General features: G+C 47.6%; 1 protein-coding gene and 1 long non-coding RNA gene across 2 annotated transcripts in view; one reads left to right on the top strand and one right to left on the bottom strand.

Annotated features, from left to right (window-relative positions):
* BPI (bactericidal permeability increasing protein) overlaps positions 1–9528 on the bottom strand; it is a 30050-nt gene extending 20522 nt beyond the window's left edge. Inside the window, exons 1-5 of the mRNA XM_070801654.1 lie at positions 9289–9528; positions 5981–6095; positions 4567–4695; positions 2612–2773; positions 1098–1161 (exon numbers count right to left, since the gene is read on the bottom strand). Of these exons, the coding sequence (XP_070657755.1) occupies positions 1098–1161; positions 2612–2773; positions 4567–4695; positions 5981–6095; positions 9289–9415 (597 nt within the window). The 5' untranslated portion in view covers positions 9416–9528. The remainder of the gene's footprint in view (positions 1–1097; positions 1162–2611; positions 2774–4566; positions 4696–5980; positions 6096–9288) is intronic.
* On the top strand, positions 1043–15403 carry LOC139186583 (uncharacterized). The gene is made up of 4 exons (XR_011570217.1): positions 1043–1199; positions 1735–1821; positions 2596–2853; positions 13734–15403. It is a non-coding gene; the product is annotated as an uncharacterized lncRNA (long non-coding RNA).
* The last annotated feature ends 2835 nt before the right edge of the window (positions 15404–18238 follow it).

The raw sequence follows: 18238 nt of genomic DNA, 5'->3' as shown, positions 1-18238 counted from the left end.
GAAGACCAAGGTCTCCCATCTGGAAGACTGCACAAGCCTCCTTGGTTTCCCCAAGACTCCTGCCCTGCTCTTGGCCCCTCCAGCCATTCTCACGGCAGCTAGACTAATTGATCTAAAGCACAGATCTGGCCAGGTCATCCCCTTGCCTAATACCTTCAATGGCTCCCCACTACCCTCTGGAGAAAACCCAAGCTCACTTGGCTTGGAAGACAGGCTCTGGGGTTTCCTGGAAGCTGATGGTTTATTAATGGGAAGCTAGCTCAAGAAACTACCCCTTTTCTCAGCTGAAGAGGTTGGCTTGTAGGGGATGGGGGTTAGAGTGAAAGCAGAGCTGGGGGGACACACTGGTCTGTCTGTCCTTCATACCAGTTCCAGCCTCAGGACATAGCTTGGCTACACTCTAGTCTAGCAGCTTCATCAGCTGCACGTTTTCTGGGTGGGGCTTACCACCAAGGTGGAGAAGGCAATGGCACCCCACTCCAGTACTCTTGCCTGGAAAATCCCATGGACAGAGGAGCCTGGTAGGCTGCAGTCCATGGGGTCGCTAAGAGTCGGACATGACTGAGAGACTTCACTTTCACTTTCATGCACTGGAGAAGGCAGTGGCAACCCACACCAGTACTCTTGCCTGGAGTATCCCAGGGACGGAGGAGCCTGGTGGGCTGCCGTCTATGGGGTCACACAGAGTTGGACACGACTGAAGCGACTTAGCAGCAGCAGCACCACCACCAAGGGGGTTCTGGGGTGGGGGATGAGAAAGGAGGCCGGAGGGATATGAGGGTTCAGCAGGAAAGAACAGTAGTTTCTCTGCAGGGAGGGACGACGTCAGGGAAGGCAGAGGTGACTCAAGTGTGGGGCAGTTTGCTGAGGGTGCGTGACATGAACCTTAGTCTCTTGCTAGATTCCCAGGAAAATTGACATGACACATTGTAGAGCTGGACTTGCGCTCCCTAAAGGCTGTAGGGGACTGCTGAAGAGGTCTGGATGAGAGCCAAAGTGTCCCGCGATGCGTGAGGTTTGCGGACACCGCGGGCCCCACCCACCGCGGGCCCCACCCACTTTGACGGGAGCGGGCTGAAACTCTAAGCCCCTCCTACCTTTCTGGTCATGGACTTTTGGAGCAAAGACTCGATTCGTTTGCGGAAGAGTTGGATCAGCCACCTGGATTGACATGTGGGGACAGGCGTGAGGCTTTCCAGGTACTCCCCAGGCTGTGTTCAGAAGGCTGCCTCATCTGGGAAGCCTTCCTCCCTCTCCTGAAGAGGCCTAACCGCCCTCATCCCTGGGCTCCGACTCTGTACACCCCCATCAGACCCTTCTTCTGCTGTGTTCAGTGACTGGTCATGAGGTTATTTCTTACACAGGTGCACAGCGGGAACCCTGCCCCGTCCCAGCCTCATTCCTCACCACTCCCTCTCTCTCTGTCCTCCAGCCCCAGCTCGGCCATGTCCTCCTGTGTCCTCTGCTTCCTCCCACCACAGGACCTTTGCACACGCCGTTCACTCTGCTTAAAACACCCACTGTCCCCAGTCTAATTAACTTCTACTTCTTTTCATCTCAATTCAAATGTCATTTCATCAAAGAACTGGGCAACCGCCAGACTAGGTCAGAACCTTCTGTTCTATGTGTTCATCACACGTTGTACCTCTTTTTCCTACTTCTAATATCCTTTTGTAATTCCTGGTGAGCCATTCATTAATGCAATGATTTGATTAATGTCTGTCTTCCCCACAGGCTGAAGCTTCAAGAGAACCGGGACTGTGAAGCTAAGAATCTGGGGGCTGGGAGTCCTGGATTGAATCGCTTCTCAATTCTCATTAGGTATGAAAACTCAGGCTACTTCCTATTCTTTCTGTGCCTTGATCTTCTTCTCTGAAAGTGGGGTAATAATAGACTAACCTCGTAGAGTCTTTGTGTGGACAGGATGGGATAAGGCTCATGTCTGAACAGTGCTAGGCATCCATCAACCCTCCAATCACTGTCAGCAAGGCCAGATTTTTAGTGACCACTGCTTTTTCTTGAACACAATGAACAAGCCTCATGCACAGCAGTTTCTTAGTTGATATTTGTTAGTTGGATGGAGAGATGAATGCCTACAGGCTTGTGATAAGGATTAATAACTTGGTGCACTGAAAGTGTTTAGTGCAGAGCCTGCAGCATAATAAGTGCTCAGTAAAAGTTTGCTGAATGAATATTGAATGAGCAAGGGACCCTTCAAGGCAGGGAGGGGGTGTTCCATCTGTGAACCTTTGTATCTTCCTTACATCTGAGACCTTTGGACAAGGCTGACATGGAAGTGGCATTTGGGATGTGCTTTTGAATACAAGAATGATTAGGATAATCCTGTCCCTCCTCCCAGGACTTCCCAGGTGGCTCAGTGGTAAAGAATCCACCTGCAGTGCAGGAGATGTGGGTTCAATCCCTGAGTCGGGAAGATCCCCTGGAGGAGGAAATGGCAACCCACTCCAGTATTCTTGCCTGGAGAATCCCATGAACAGAGGAGCCTGGTGGGCTACAGTCCATAGGGTCTCAAAGAGTCGGACATGACTGAGTGATTGAGCACGCATACACATTCATCCCTCCTCCCATCCACAGCCCCAGGAGGTCATACCCCAGGCTGCTGCCAGAGATGTGTATGCGGACGGTGTTGATGCCACTGCTGCAGCTGGAGCAGGTAACAGTGGAGTGGCCCGAGGCAGGGTCATAGCCCAGATTCAGACCCGCCAAAATAGAGATGCCCTCCACACTCAGGTCAAAGTTGCCACCGAGTTTGCTGAAGGGAAACACAAAGACGAGACTTGGAGCAAGCATTTTCTCCCCTCTGCCAGTCAAACTTCACACCAATGCTGGAAGGTAGGTTTTGCTATTATCCCCACTCAGGATGAGGAGATGGAGTTCAGAGAGGGAAGGCCGCTTGCCCAATGTCACACAGCAGCTGAGTGAAAGAACCAGAATCCCAACTCAAAGTTTGAAGCCATGTCTGCCTGGCAGAACCTCCTCTTATCCACTGCCTCAGCCTCTGCTTGTGCTGTGTGGCATGGGGAGTGTTTCTCAACCTCTCTGAGCTTCAGTTTCCTTACTCAGACCTTGGACCAGCAGTGGGACACTGGTTTTGCCACTAGAAAGCTGAGTTTTGGGAAGGGACGTGTCTTTAATTAATTAATGACTTGGTTCATTAAATGGGGTTAATAACTACTCCCTCCTGAAATGAGTTTGGGATAAGACAGTGGATGTGAATGTAATTTGTCAACTCTTCTATAACATGAGGAAGTATTGCTATTTATTTGTTTATGATCAGTAAGTGAAATGATAGATGTGAAAGAGCTCACATGAAAAATTAAGCAAATCCCTCTGCTGTATAACACAGGGAACCCTTCTCAATGTTATGTGGTAGCCTGGAATGGGAGGGAAGTTTGGGGGAGAACGGATGCATGTATATGTATGGCTGAGTCCCTTTGCTGTCCACCTGAAACTATAACAGCATTGTTAATATAAAATAAAAAGCTAAAAAAAAAGAAAAATGAAGCAATGCTTATTGTGGGGAATGCCAGATCAGCAGTCCTTATAACGAAGGGCAGACCTACGCCTCTGTCCTCATCAAAGGGTCTGTTTGCTCCCTGGATTCCCCACAAAGGAGAAGTTGCTAACATGACAGGTCAGTCTGGGCCACTGTCACCACTGCACAGTCACCGCAGTGAGAGCCCAATATTTAGATTCACAGTTGTGGTTTGGATAATTGGCCCCAATTTTCACCCTCCCTGCGTCCATACCCTCTCCATTGCCTGTCTTGGGAGGATACGTGTGTAATTCCATGTTCTTGACTTTGGACTTGGGCACGTGACTTGTTTTGGCCAATGGTATATGAGTAGTGACTATGGACCAGTTCAAAGTCTAGGGCTTAGCATGCTTCTGGTTACCCTTTTTGCACCTCTGCTGTCACTAAGAACATGCTCTGTGTAGCTCATTCATTGGTCCAGGGAAGACGAGGAGATACATGTTGAACAGGGCCACCCCTAGCTGAGGCCAACCTATGGCAGGGAACCCCAGCCAACACATAGATACATAAGTGAAGATATATGACTTGCTTTAGGTCACTGAGTTTGTGATGGTTTGTAACACAGCAATTGCTAACTGATAAAGGGGTAAAGTAAAGGTCCCACTTAGCCTTCCCTCCTAAGCCATATGTACCAACTCAGCCTTGCTGGTGTCCTGCATTGAGATGTGGGAACATGCTCAGCTATTAACCAAGAGTTATGTTAAAACTTCAGAGAAGGCAGTGGCACCCCACTCCAGTACTCTTGCCTGGAAAATCCCAGGGACGGGGGAGCCTGGTGGGCTGCCGTCTATGGGGTTGCATAGAGTCGGACATGGCTGAAGCTACTTAGCAGCAGCAGCAGCAGCATGTTAAAACTTCTTTTGTGAAAAATTTTCCCAGTAGCTCTGAGGGGGCAGATGGTATTTGGCCAGGCAAAAATTCGGCATGCTTGAGATCTTGGCTCTCCTCTCTTCCAAGTATCACCAAGAGCTTACCCCCACACTCAACAAACAACAAGCTTGGAAACTCACATGAAATTCTTTCGTGCCTTCCATTTTCCTCTGATCTTGATACTGGCATCTCTGATAGAGAGATCAAGGCCCTTATCTGGCAACGGTCTTATCTGGGAATTGGGAAGATTGAATCCTTGAATAACCATGCTGCAAGGAAGAAATGATCAGTTAGTCTCCTTGGGGTCCCCACAAGGACTCAGTCAATGGTCAGTGCAGACTCATTCCCCTCCAGCCTGGTCCTTTATCCCATCCGTTTTAAGAGAGCCCAAAAGTTATGATGAGAGCAGCCTTGGGAACTCTGTGGCTAGGCTTTAAAGTCAGACAAATCTGCATTTGAATCCTGCTCTTCAATTTACTTTTGTGTGATCCTGGCCACATCGCTTAATCATCCTGAGTCTCAGTTTCCTCATTTGTAAAGTGGGCACAATAACTTCTGTCTTGCAGGGTGTGTGATAATCAGTGAAGATAACAAATGTAATTCCATTGACTACATGTTCTGTAAGGGGTGGAATGTGTCTGTCTTTTTTTCCCTATTGTACTATAGCAAAGCCTGCTGAATCAGACACATAGTAGGTGCTCAAAAATATCTGCTAAGTGAGTGAATAAAATTCGTTAGAGGACATTTATGGGTTTTCTCCCCAGCACCCACATCCCTCTCTTGTTGATAACAGAACTGCCATTTTTACTTTGGAGGAACTCTTCCCCACATCTAGCCCATGCTGCTCCCAAGAAAGTTGACTTCACAGGTCATCTTCAGGGGGTGGAGCTTGAGACTTCAGTACAAGCTCATTCGTGTTTTCTATTCCCTGGCCACAGTGATTGGCCCAGCAGTGTGTATGGACCTAAAACGGACCAATCAGAGTGAATCTTAGGAGTTTTGCTTGAGTGGTAAGAAGATGGTACCTTCCTCCTATAGGGCTGGAAGTGCTGAGAAGATGCTGATGGCCTCTTTATAGGGACATCCTACCCGAGAATTAGCCTTTCCAGAGGGAAGAGATGCTGAGAGATGGCAAGAGAAAAACAGGGTCCAGTGATATTTGAGCCTTCCTCAAGCTGAACCTGAAGCCAGATGATCCCAGGGACATCTCAGTCCTCTGAGCCCCTACATTCTGGTTAAGGTCATTTCTGATTAGGTTTTCTGTCATAAAAACCTCACCTCCGCCCCTAATCCCAATTAACATAAGGGCTTGGCACAGAGTTTGGGGATTTATGACATCCCCTCGGGAGTCACAGTGAGTGTCTGAAAGACAGTTTGGGTGGTTTCTTCCACACGCAGCTTGGGGACTGTATCCCCTCGGAATGATGTGAACATTAGCTTTGGGATCCTCTAACCTCTCTTAGTTTAGGAATTTGTGGCTCTATGAATCTACGTCTTGGTGGCACCAACACACGACAGTCCTGAACACAGAGGACTGAGCAGGACAGGGCTTACCTGAAGAAGCTGTATTGCCCTTTCCCGAGGTACTTTATCTTAAAGTTTCCTGAGAAATTGGGAATTGTTTTCTTCTCCAACTCCTTCTGCAGAGTAAGCACTCCCTGCTGGCAGGCTGAGAGGAGAGAGAGGAGGCAGAGGTCAGAGGCATGTAGCTGGTTCATAGCAGAGACGGTGGGATTGGAGGGTCTATAGCAGGGCTCAGTTAAGGGCTCTTGTCAATGCCCCGATAATAAATATTTTCTGCTTTTTAGATCTTACTGTCTCCGTCACAACCACTCAGCTCAGATGTTATTGTACAAAAGCAGCCATAGACAGTAAGTCAATGAATAGGTATGGCTTTGTTACAATAAAACTTTACTGATAGAAAATGAAACTTGAATTTCACATCAGTGTCACTAGTGGTAAAGAACCCGCCTGCCAATGCAAGACACATGAGAGACATGGGTTCAATCACTGGGTCAGGAAGATCCTCTGGAGGAGGGCATGGCTACCCACCCCAGTATTCTTGCCTGGAGAAACCCATGGACAGAGGAGTCTGGCTAGCTGAAGTCCATGGGGTCGCAAAGACTTGGACACTGAAGACTGAAGTGACTTAGCATACACAGCACACACATCATTTTCACACGGCCTGAGACCAGATTCTCCTTTTGATTTTTTTCCCAGCCATTTAAAAATGTAAAAGCCATGCTTAGTCCCTGGGCCATACAAAAACGTGGTGACCCAGATTTGGCCTACAGGCTATTGTTTGCCAACACTTAGTTTGAAATATCACCCACTTCAAACACCCAGTCATGCATCCTATGGGTGTTTATTGATCATCTGCTCTGTGCTCTGCCTTCACAGATACTGCGTCTCTCCGGGTTTTGGACTCTCTCGCCACAGGATCTTTGCTTGCACCTTTCCCACTGCCTGGGAAACCTTTTCCTCTCATCTTCACCTGGTCAGCTTCTAGTCATCATTTCTTCTAGGAACTTTCTCTGGTCTATCAGAAGAGTGCGATCCTGCTTGTTATCATTCTCACGATGCTGTGGGTATCTCTTTTGGAGCTCGCATTACCTTTTGTAATTATGCAACTATTCATGTGATTTTCCGATTAATATCTCTCTCCCCTACTAGATATAAGCCGCCCAAGGCCAGGGACGGATGTCACAGACATCCGCCACGTTTACCACAGGGACTAGAACCTAATACCTGATGGATGACTAAATGAATGAATGTCCCCACAGTCAGGAATTCTGCCATCTCTTATTATGTGGTTAACAGCGTCAGAGAACCAGTTAGATGGCAAACACGTTAAATGATAAGAGTAAGCAGTAAAATGATGGATCCTAGGATTTGCGTTTTTCCAAGAGCCAGTTAAGCATACTAATAATAACAATTGTAATAATAATAGTAACAACAACAACATTTATCAGGTTCTTATTCTGTTCCTGGCACAGTTCTGGGCTCCATGCATGTATTAAGTTACATACGTGTAACTGAACATACGCGAATCTGAACAATCCTGGATAATAGGTCTTGTTGAAAAGAACTGATTTGGAACCCAGGTCTCCCACACTGCAGGAAGTCTTTACCAACCGAGCCACCAGGGAAGAAGCCCAGTGGGTCTTGTTATACCTCCCAATTCACAGACGAGGAAACAGACTCAGAAAGGTGACCACACAGCTGACAGGTGAGGGAGGCAGCATCTGAATTCAGGCCTTCTGTTCCCAGAGCCCATGCCCTGGGACAGGCCTTCTGGGGGTCCAAAAGTAAACCAAGCACAGACTGGCACTGCCCAGAGAGAAATGAAAATGTGGGATGGCCACCGTCTGTGGAGCTGCAGGGGCTGGGTCTCGAAGGGTCTCTAATGCCAAGCCCAGGACGCCTTCTGAAGGCACTCGGGAGCCACTGAATAGTGTCAGTAATGAGGGTCCTGAACCGATATGCTGCACCTCAGGACACTCACTGGTGGCTGAATGGGGTGTGAGTAGAAGGAGGGACTGAGGCTGCTCTGACAGAATGTGAAGACGTTTGGGCTTAAAGGCTGAGCCCAAGTCTCTGCTCCCGGGAAGCAACCAGAGGCACCCCAGGTCTGGGTACAGGGCAGGGGCATAATCCTTTCTCCTAGCTCACGGGGAGTCTTCCGTCTGCAACCCTGGGATTCACAGGTGTCCTGCCTGGGCTGGGGTAGGAATTCAGGGATGGAATACCAGGTCTCCTTGGTCCTGTCCGGGGCTTCCCTGATAGCTCAATTGGTAAAGAATCCACCTGCAATCCAGGAGACCCTGATTCGACTCCTGGGTCAGGAGGATCATCTGGAGAAGGGATAGGCTACTCACTCCAGTATTCTTGGGCTTCCCTTGTGGCTCAGCTGGTAAAGAATCCACCTGTAATGCAGGAGTCCTGGGTTCGATCCCTGGGTTGGGAAGATCCTCTGGAGAAGGGAAAGGCTTCCCACTTCAATATTCTGGCCTAGAGAATTCCATGGACTGTATAGTCCATGGGGTTGTAAAGAGTCGGACATGACTGAGCGACTATCACTTCACTTCGGTCATGTCCTGATTCCTCCGGGGGTCCACCGCCCCTGAGAGCCTGCCTTCTCCTGGGTCTGATGTCTCTGGCACCGGCTGTCCCCCACTGTTCTGCAGGTCATCTCTCTGCCACAGAGAGGCAGCATTGAGCAGCCCCACGCTGATACTTCACAGACCAGAGCTCAGATCCAGGCCACCCCCTTCCCCTTCCCTCCTTCCAGTCTGTCTGCTCATCTGTAAAGGTCACTAGTAACATTTTGTGCTTTTAGCATAGTGCCTAGACCGATATGAGCAGGTCAGGAGGCTGCTTCATAACATTCTCTGCCGTGTCTGGGCCTGAGGGAGTGGCCTGGGGGGATCGTCTCTGTGGCACCCGGGTGGCTACTGTGCAGAGTGTGGCTGCCAAGCACCACCGCTCCTCACGGAGCCTGAGCTCGGCCCACGCTGAGGACTGAGCCAGGGGCTGCCAGACGAGTATCAGGGCTGAGAACCAGCTAGGAAGGAAGTGAAGGGCCCAAGCCCGAATCGGTTATTGGGTAGAGGGAGGGGGACCCTGAGGGGCCTGAGCACTGGACTCAGAGTCCTCCAGACTAGGGTTCCATCCCCCCTGCTGCGGCCTCCCAGCTCTGTGACCTTGGGTAACTCACCCTGGCCCAGCTTCTTGCTCTGTAAGACGGGGTGAGAGGGTCACCTTGAAGGAGCAGTGAGCAGGCCATACCCTGGATTTAAGGGCTGCACACGGCAGGTGCTCAGTCAGTGATGGGAGAGAAGGAAAGGAAGGCAGCCAGTTACCGTAGTCCAGGCCCTTCTGGGTGATCCTGGCCACAATGCCAGGGTTGGTAGTCGTCACAGCCGTGCCCAGGGCGGCCAGCACCACCAGGGTTGCCCACCTCCGCGCGGTGTCAGGGCCTCTGGCCATGTCTTCGTCCTGCAGAGCTGCCAAAACCTCGAGGTCTTGGAGGGGAACCAGGGACCTATAAAGGAGGCAGCTGTGGAAATGCAAGTCAGGAGAACGGAGAAAGGAGGAAGGAACACGAGCAGGGGCGGAAGAGGGGGTGGGCGGCTGCGTGCCTGCGGTTCCCCACCGTATGGTGGGGCCACAGCCCCAGAACAGCCAGCAGTGGAGCCTGGGAGCCCTGTGCGTGTGCGTGTGCTGTGTGTGTATGTATGTGTGGCATGTGTGTATGTATGTGTGCTGTGTGTGTGGTTGCATTTGGTGTGTGTGTGGTGTGGTATGTTGTATGTATGTGTGGTGTGTTTGTGTATGTATGCTTGGGGGGTGTGTGGTATGGTATATGTGTACGTATTGTGGTGTGTGTATGTATGCATGTGTGATGTGTGTATGATGTGTGGTGCATGTGTATGTATGTGTGGTCTATGTGTATGTATGTGTGGTGTGCGGTGTGCATGTATGTGTGTTGTGTGTGGGATTGTGTTTGGTGTGTGTGCGTATGTGGTGTGGTATGTTGTATATATGTATGTGTGATGTGTTTGTGTGTGGTGTGTGTATATATGTTTAGGGTATGTGTGGTATGGTGTGTGTGTATGTATTGTGGTGTGTGTATGTATGTGTGGTGTGTGTATGCATGTGTGATGTGTGTATGGTGTGGTGTGGTGTATGTGTATGTATGTGTGGTGTGTGGTTGTTTGTTGTGTGTGTATGTATGTGATGTGGTGTATTGTGTGTGTGATGTGTGTATGCGTGTGTGGTGTGTTTGTGTGTGGTGTGTGTGTATGCATGTGTGGTGTGTTTGTGTGTGGTGTGTGTGTATGCGTGTGTGGTGTGTTTGTGTATGGTGTGTGTGTATGCATGTGTGGTGTATTGTGTGTGTGATGTGTGTATGCCTGTGTGGTGTGTTTGTGTGTGGTGTGTGTGTATGTATGTGTGGTGCGTGGTTGTGTGGGTGTGTGTGTATGTATGTGTGGTGTGTGGTTGTGTGTGGTGTGGTGTGTGTTTGTATATGTGGTGTGTGTGTGTGGTGTGCATGGTGTGTGTAAGTCAAGACCTGGCTCTGAGCGTCATTCCCCTCCCCTTCCCCGCTCCCTGAACCCTCCACCCAAATCCCTCCATCCAAGGACTTCCTGGGAGCTGGGTGGCAGGTATATCAGAGTTGATTATATTTTTGTCTCCTTTTTTTATGCTCTACTGAGGTATAATTGGCAAAATTGTGCACAGTTGCTCCTTGAACAGCGCAGGTCTGAACTGTGCAGGTGCGTTTGTATACGGATTTCCTTCAATAAGTACGTACTGCCGTCCTGCACCACCTGTGGGTGGTTGAATCCAGAGATGTGGGACCTCGGATATGATGGAACTGCATATATGGAGGTCTGACGCTAAATTATACTCGAGTTTTTGACTGCTTTGGATGTCAGCACCCCTCGCCCCTGCATTGTTTAAGGGTCAAGTGAACATTTAAAGTGTACAATGTGATAATTCGGTATACGTATACATTGTGAAGAGATTGCCACAACCAAACTAATTCGCTCATCTCTCTCTTCACATGGTTATCATTTGGTGTGTGTAGGGAGAATGAAGATTTACTCTCTTAACAAATTCCAAGTATATAGTATTCTTAACTGCAATTATCATGCTATACATTAGATCCCCAGAACTTACTCATTTTGTAACTGAGAATTGTATTTTTCTTTCTACTTTTGATTTCTTTGGTATTTTCCACAGTAAAACCTTTAAGGAAACAGAGCCTGAAGCATTTTCTTGTCCTGAGAGGCAATAGTGGTAATAATTAAATGCTTGAATTTTGAGTCTGGTATTTTAACTGGTTTTAAAGCTTAGCTTTGCCACTCTGTGGTGGTTTGACCTTGGTCAAGCCCCGTAACCTCTCTGAACCTCAGTTCCTCTTTGTAAAGTGACAATAACCAGAGTACACCCCCCACCTCAGGTTATTGTGAAGACATAAAGGGCTTTAAATCATGTACAGCACTTAACACAATACCCCATGCATAATATGCTCACAAATGGTAGCTATTACTGTCACTCTGACTTTGAAAGCAATCCATGTTCACGGGCCAAAATTTGAGAAAGAACCAAAAAAAATATAAATAAAAATTACGTGCAATCCCCAGTTCCAGAGAGGACAAGCAGAAGTGTATTTTAGAGTATTTCTCTCCTCGCTCCCCACTTTTGGTAAGCGTAGATCAGGTGTGTCTTTCAACACAGAAATATGTAATCAACGCCGGTTTTGTGAAGTTCCCTTTTATAAGAACAGTATGTGCGGTTCTCTGTATTTCATTGCTTCCTTACCCTACAGTTTTTTTCACCAGGCTTTTGTTCTTATACCTTTTCCCCTTTCCTTTGACATATGTGAAGCCTGAGGCTTCGAGAGGGGAAGTGTTCTTTCCACAGTCACGCAGCTAGGCTGCTAGCAGAGCTGGGATTCAAGCGCAGACGCATCCCACACTAACCTGAGTCCTTCAGCATCTTGGGAGCTGGGGCGGGGTGGGGGTGGGGGTGGCATCAGCACACACACTCCCCACCCTCCCTCCAACTTTCCAGACGGAATTCTGTCTGCTAGGCCCCTGCCCCTCCCTTTGCAGCAGCCTCAGGCCCAGTGTGGGCGGGAACCCCACCAGGCAGCATGGCACCGTCTCCATGGTGATGAGAGGAGGGGCGGGGCTGCAGAGAGGGAGGCCAGCTTCTCTCCTGCTGGGTCCTCATCAGCCCCCTGACGCCCTGTCTCCCCGACTCTGATTTGATGAAGATCTAATGAAGCCCATTGAGCCTGGAGGACATGAGACTTTCTGAGTTTTTTTTCTTTCTTCTCTTTCCACTGTTTCTGAAAGGATCTCCCTTCCTGCCGCCACCCACCACAACCAAGAATCCTTCTGGCTTGCTGTAGAATGAAAACAGTGGCTATGGACAGAGCATCTACTATGACACTTTATTTATATTGTCTTCAAGCCTTTAAATAACCAGTGAAAAGTGAAGAAATTGTTAATCCCTCAGTGTGTCCCATGGATAGTAGCCTGCCAGGCTCTTCTGTCCATGGGATTTCTTAGCCAAGAACACTGGAGTGGGTTGCCATTCCCTGCTCCAGGGGATCTCCCCAACCCAGGGATCAAGCCCGAGTCTCCTGCATTGCAGGTGGATTCTTTACCGTCTGAGCTACCAGGGAAACCCCAAATAACCTGTGAGAGAGGAATAATTATCCTCCATTTTGAAGATAAGGAAACTGAGTTACAAGGCAGTTATGTCCCTGTCAAGGTCGCAGTGCCTTTCATGGAGAGAAATATTCTCCTGTCTTCTTGGGGTAGTTTCTAAGAGAACTTATCACCCTGGGTCTTCACCCTAGCTCTGCCTTCCTGGGCCCCCAGATTCCCATGTCTGTATCCGTACAAGGAAGACACAGGCCAAAACACACAGACTAATGACTTGTCAGAAAATCCATTTTTGAAAAGTTATCTTACACAGTTTGGAATACCTGCAGCTCTAACTGCCCCAAATTCCTGAGTCCCCTGGGTCCAGGCAGATATTGCCTCCCTGAGGATATCAGACAGGAAAGGGGTATTACAAGGAAACTCAAAGAATGATAACTTAAATTGCCACAATGTAAGAATCTTAAAACCAACTGGCAATAAGCCAGCCCCACTGGCTTCTGATGCTTATGCTCAGTCAAATCCAGAAGCGTCCATCAGCAAACCTCTGACCTCCTTTTTGGTTCTGCCCCTGGCCATGGTGGGGCCCCACTGCTTCAGACCTGACTCTTTACTTGGTGTGAGCGACAGTGTCTTCAACCCAAGCAACAGAAATCCTCAGCTCACATTGGCTTCAACAGTCTACCCATATCTCAGAGATGAAGCCCAGAGAGAGAGCAGGTTTGAGGATCTGATTAATTCAACAGCTAACAAGACTTCCTGGCCATCCAGTGGTTAAGACTCTGCACTTTCACTATAAGAGCTGTGGATTTGATCCCTGGTTGGGGCACCTTTATGATCCCACATGCTGTTTGGCCAGGAAAAAAAAAAAAAAAACCACCAAATTTGCAACAAAAATGCTAATTTAAAAAATTCATTAATTAACAGGCATTTACCATCTCTCCACACCTGTCTGCTCTGCCACCCTAGTATCTCAAATTTACCCTTACACTGGCTTCTTTCATAGTTGTGTGAAATAAAATTCATATTTTATGGCAAGACAAGAAAAATTTAAACATAAAAAACTTATTTCTGTCCTTTGGCTTCCTCTTTCCCTTCTACTGTGCATTGTGTATCTGCATTAGGCATCGACTAAATCTTCGCTGTTGGCAGAAATACCAGCTCAGCCCTAAAGAGAAGCATTCTCCCAGCATCAAGAAGACAACTCTTCTTGATGGAAAGGTAACATTCCTTCTTGATCTTGTAAGGGGATCACATCATCACCTTGTACTTGCATATCTGAATTGTGTAAAATGTCAGTGATTCATCATGTAATTTACAGTCCTCTGTCTCAAAAAACTTATGTAACTGTGTTTTGACTTCTCATGGTAGAACAGCCCTCAGAGCTTTCTGAGATGCTGTTCCTGTTTTTGTTTGAGATTGAAACAATACAAGTTTTATTCAGTGGCCAAAGAATGGAGAAGGGGAAACTAAGTTCACAGATTAATTTCTCATATTCCTGGGTTATAATCCTCAGTTTGGCTCAAATAAAAATCTTCATTTCTTTCTTAGATTGACTGAGTAATTTTTCATTGACAGTTGCAAGATGACTGCAGCAGCTCCAGCCATTGCACCTAAACAGGCTTTTTCCAGTGTCTCCTCCTTCTCCTCTTCTTTTTTTTCCTCCTCTTTTTTGGCCTTTTTGTTATTATTGTAAAATCTTTCAAATATAAAGGTAAGAACAGACTACCCAAATTTGTAAAATCTTAACATTATGCCATATTTACTTCATATAGTTTCTTTTAGCTCTATGAATCGTTAATACACGTACAGCTATGTATAACCAGGATCACCATAGAAATATAGAATATTTCTGTCATCCATTCAAACTCTCTCCTGTTGTCCCAACTCACAACATAGGAAAATACACTACCTCAGCAGAAATTTAGAGGTGGGATGGGTCAAGAGTGGATGATTCATGGGCTGGTTCTTTCCGTCTTTCTAATCCATGCTCCTTAGGATGTTGATTTTTTTTCCAAAAGAAAGTGCATTTGGCTTGGAGCCCTGAGTTTATAGTTCCAGCCAAGTTATTTGCTCTGGTCAAGTTATTTGACCCTTCTGAAATTTGGGTTCCTCATTTAAACATGGGGAAACAATGCCCAGCATGGGGGTTGTTCTGGGGATTAAATAATAGGCGTGAATCGATTGGCATGGAGAAAGTGCTCAAGAAATAGTCCTAATTTAACCATCCTGGCCAGCTGGTTGGAGAGTCCTGGACTCCCCAGGAAAACACACTAGGGCACCACGCACTGAGCCCTCGCTTGTCAGGTCTTTGGGTCTGGGCTGGACCTGTGCAGAGGGAGAGGTCTAGTGCTCCCGTGGCCTCTGTGAGCTGCCACTCAGCCAGGCACTGTGGGGAGAAACGCCCCCTCCCAGCACAGCAAGGCAGTTAGGAGTGTGGGCTGAAACCTTATGGACCTGGGCACAGATCCCAGCTTGCCACTTACTTGCTTTGTGAGCTTGACTTTGTCGCTTAACCTTGCTGCACCTGTCTCCGTCCCCACACTCATCCTTGGGGGCAGCTGTTCTTCAGGCCCCTCCCAGTGTTAGGATGAGGCCATCCTGTGGTTAGTGAAAGTCCCGGAAACGACTCCCTCTCCCTCTGCCCCTGATCCTCCAGCTCTTTCCCTCCTGGCCCCACATCCTCTGGGTGTCTGGCGTCCCGTGTATGTTGTCAGTTATTTACTGACCCTGGATTTGGGGTGCAGGAACAGGAAGGGGTTCGTGGAGGGTCCTGGGGGGTGGAGGGGAAGGGAGGAATAGGACTTCATGGAGATCAGGCCTCAGGGTGTGTAGTATCTAAAAGGCAATCATAGGACTTCCCTGGTGGCCTAGTGGTCAAGAATCCACCTTCCAATGCAGACGACAGGGGTTTGATACCTGGTTAGGGAACTAAGATCCCATGTGCTGAGGGGCATCTAAAATCTGTGCACTGCAGCTACTGAGCCTGGGCTCTCTAGAGCCCGTGCTCCGCTAGAGAAAGCCCTTGCACCATGACGAACTAAGACCCAGAGCAGCCAAAAGAAAAAAAAGATGTTTTGTACTATGGCGATAACCTCTTGCTGGAGAAGGGCATGGCAACCCACTCCAGCATTCTTGCCTGGAGAATCCCACGGACAGAGGAGCCCGGCAGGCTACAGTCCATGGGGTTGCCAAGAATCGGACATGACTGAGCGACCGAACAACAACAACAACCTCTTGAGAGGGTGTCTCCCCTACCTTGTTAGCTAACAAAAGTCTCTTCCAGAGCCTTGAGTCTCATAAAAAGGCCCCTTTGGGTACCTTGTCTTAGAGGTGAATGTAAATCTTTCTCTTATTATTTTATTACTAGTGCAGTTCTTAGAGTAGATCACAAGATATATTCAGTAGTGAGTAAATGAATACAACAAACTAGTGAATATAATATAAAAGAAGCAGATTCATAGAGAACAAACTGGTGGTTACCAGTGGGAAGGGAGGAGGGGTAATAGAGAGTGGGGGAGTGGGGGGCATAAACTACTGGGTGTAAGATGGGTTCAAGGATGCACTGAACAACATGGGGAATCTAGCCAATATTTTGTCATAGCTGTAAATGGAAAGCAACTGAGAGGGTAACAGGCAGGAAGCCCAGGGGTCTCCAAACAGAGGACATAGGCTGCAAGTGTCAGACATTTTTTATCTCTCTCTCAGGCGGCAGGAGGAAAAAAACAAGTATCAGATTTTTTTTCCCCTTCTCTATACAAAATTAAAAGGAGGTTTCTCTTAAAATATGTGTTGCCATGATACCTGGCTCCACCTGAACTTAACTTTTCTCAAACCTTGAGCTAACCAGTGTGTCTTTCTTATGGAAATGTTTGTCTTAAATCTATGTTAATGAACTACTTATTTACCCTGCTGCTGCTAAGTCGCTTCAGTCGTGTCCGACTCTGTGTGACCCCATAGACGGCAGCCCACCAGGCTCCCCCGTCCCCGGGATTCTCCAGGCAAGAACACTGGAGTGGGCATGTATTTACCCTAGACTCTGTCTTTCTCCAAGTCAGTTCCGCTTAAGATGCAGAACCCATAAGTGAAGTGAAGTGAAAGTGGCTCAGAATACTGAGTGGGTAGCCTTTCCCTTCTCCAGGGTATCTTCTCAACCCAGGGATCGAACCCAGGTCTTCTGCATTGCAGGTGGATTCTTTACCAGCTGAGCCACAAGGGAAGCCACAGAACCGATAGTTCAGTCGCTCAGTCGTGTCTGACTCTTTGTGACCCCGTGGACTGAAGCACACCAGGTGTCCCTGTCCATTACCAACTCCCGGAGCTTACTCAAACTCACATCCATAATGTCGGTGATGCCATCCAACCATCTCATTCTCTGTTGTCCCCTTCTCCTTCTGCCTTCAGTCTTGCCCAGCATCAGGGTCTTTTCCAATGAGTCAGTTCTTCGCATCAGGTGGCCAAAATATTGGAGTTTCAGCTTCAGCATCAGTTCTTCCAATGAATATTCGGGACTGATTTCCTTTAGGATGGACTGGTTTGATCTCCTTGCAGTCCAAGGGACTCTCAAGAGCCTTCTCCAACACCACAGTTCAAAAGCATCAATTCTTTGGTGCTTAGCTTTCTTTATGGTCCAACTCTCACATCCATGCATGACTACAGGAAAAACCATAGCTTAAACTAGATGGACTTTTGTCTCTGTTTTTTAATATGCTGCCTAGGTTGGTCATAGCTTTTCTTCCAAGGAGTTAGCATCTTTTAATTTCATGGCTGCAGTCACCATCTGCAGTGATTTTGGAGCCCCCCAAAATAAAGTATGTCACTGTTTCCACTGTTTCCCCATCTATTTGCCATGAAGTGATGGGACTGGATGTCATGATCTTAGTTTTTTGAATGTTGAGTTTTAAGCCAACTTTTTCACTCTCCTCTTTCACATTCATCAGGAGCCTCTTTAGTTCTTCTTCACTTTCTGCCATGAGGGTGGTGTCATCTGCATATCTGAGGTTATTGATATTTTTCCTGGCAATCTTGATTACAGCTTGAGCTTCATCCAGCCCAGCGTTTCTCATGATGTACTCTGCATAGAAGTTAAATAAGCAGGGTGACAATATACAGCCTTGACGTATTCCTTTTCCTATTTGGAACCAGTCTGTGGTTCCATGTCCAGTTCTAACTTTGCTTCTTGATCTGCATACAGAGTTCTCAGGAGGCAGGGCAGGTGGTCTGGTATTCCCATCTCTTAAAGAATTTTCCACAGTTTGTTGTGATCCACACAGCAAAGGCTTTGGCTTAGTCAATAAAGGAGAAGTAGATATTTTTCTGGAACTCTCCTTTTTCAATGATCCGACAGATATTGACAATTTGATCTCTGGTTTTTCTGCCTTTTCTGAATCCAGCTTGAACATCTGGAAGTTCACGGTTCACATACTGTTGAAGCCTGGATTGGAGAATTTTGAGCATTATTTTGCTAGCATGTGAGATAAGTGCAATTGTGAGGTGGTTTGAACATTATTTGGCATTGCCTTTCTTTGGGATTGGAATGAAAACTGACCTTTTCCAGTCCTGTGGCCACTGCTGAGTTTTCCAAATTTGCTGGCATATTGAGTGCAGCACTTTCACAGCATCATCTTTC

Source organism: Bos indicus, chromosome 13 (genome assembly GCF_029378745.1).
Source record: "Bos indicus isolate NIAB-ARS_2022 breed Sahiwal x Tharparkar chromosome 13, NIAB-ARS_B.indTharparkar_mat_pri_1.0, whole genome shotgun sequence".
In the NCBI taxonomy this organism is placed as follows: domain Eukaryota; kingdom Metazoa; phylum Chordata; class Mammalia; order Artiodactyla; family Bovidae; genus Bos; species Bos indicus.
This window is presented reverse-complemented; position numbering and strand designations above follow the sequence as displayed.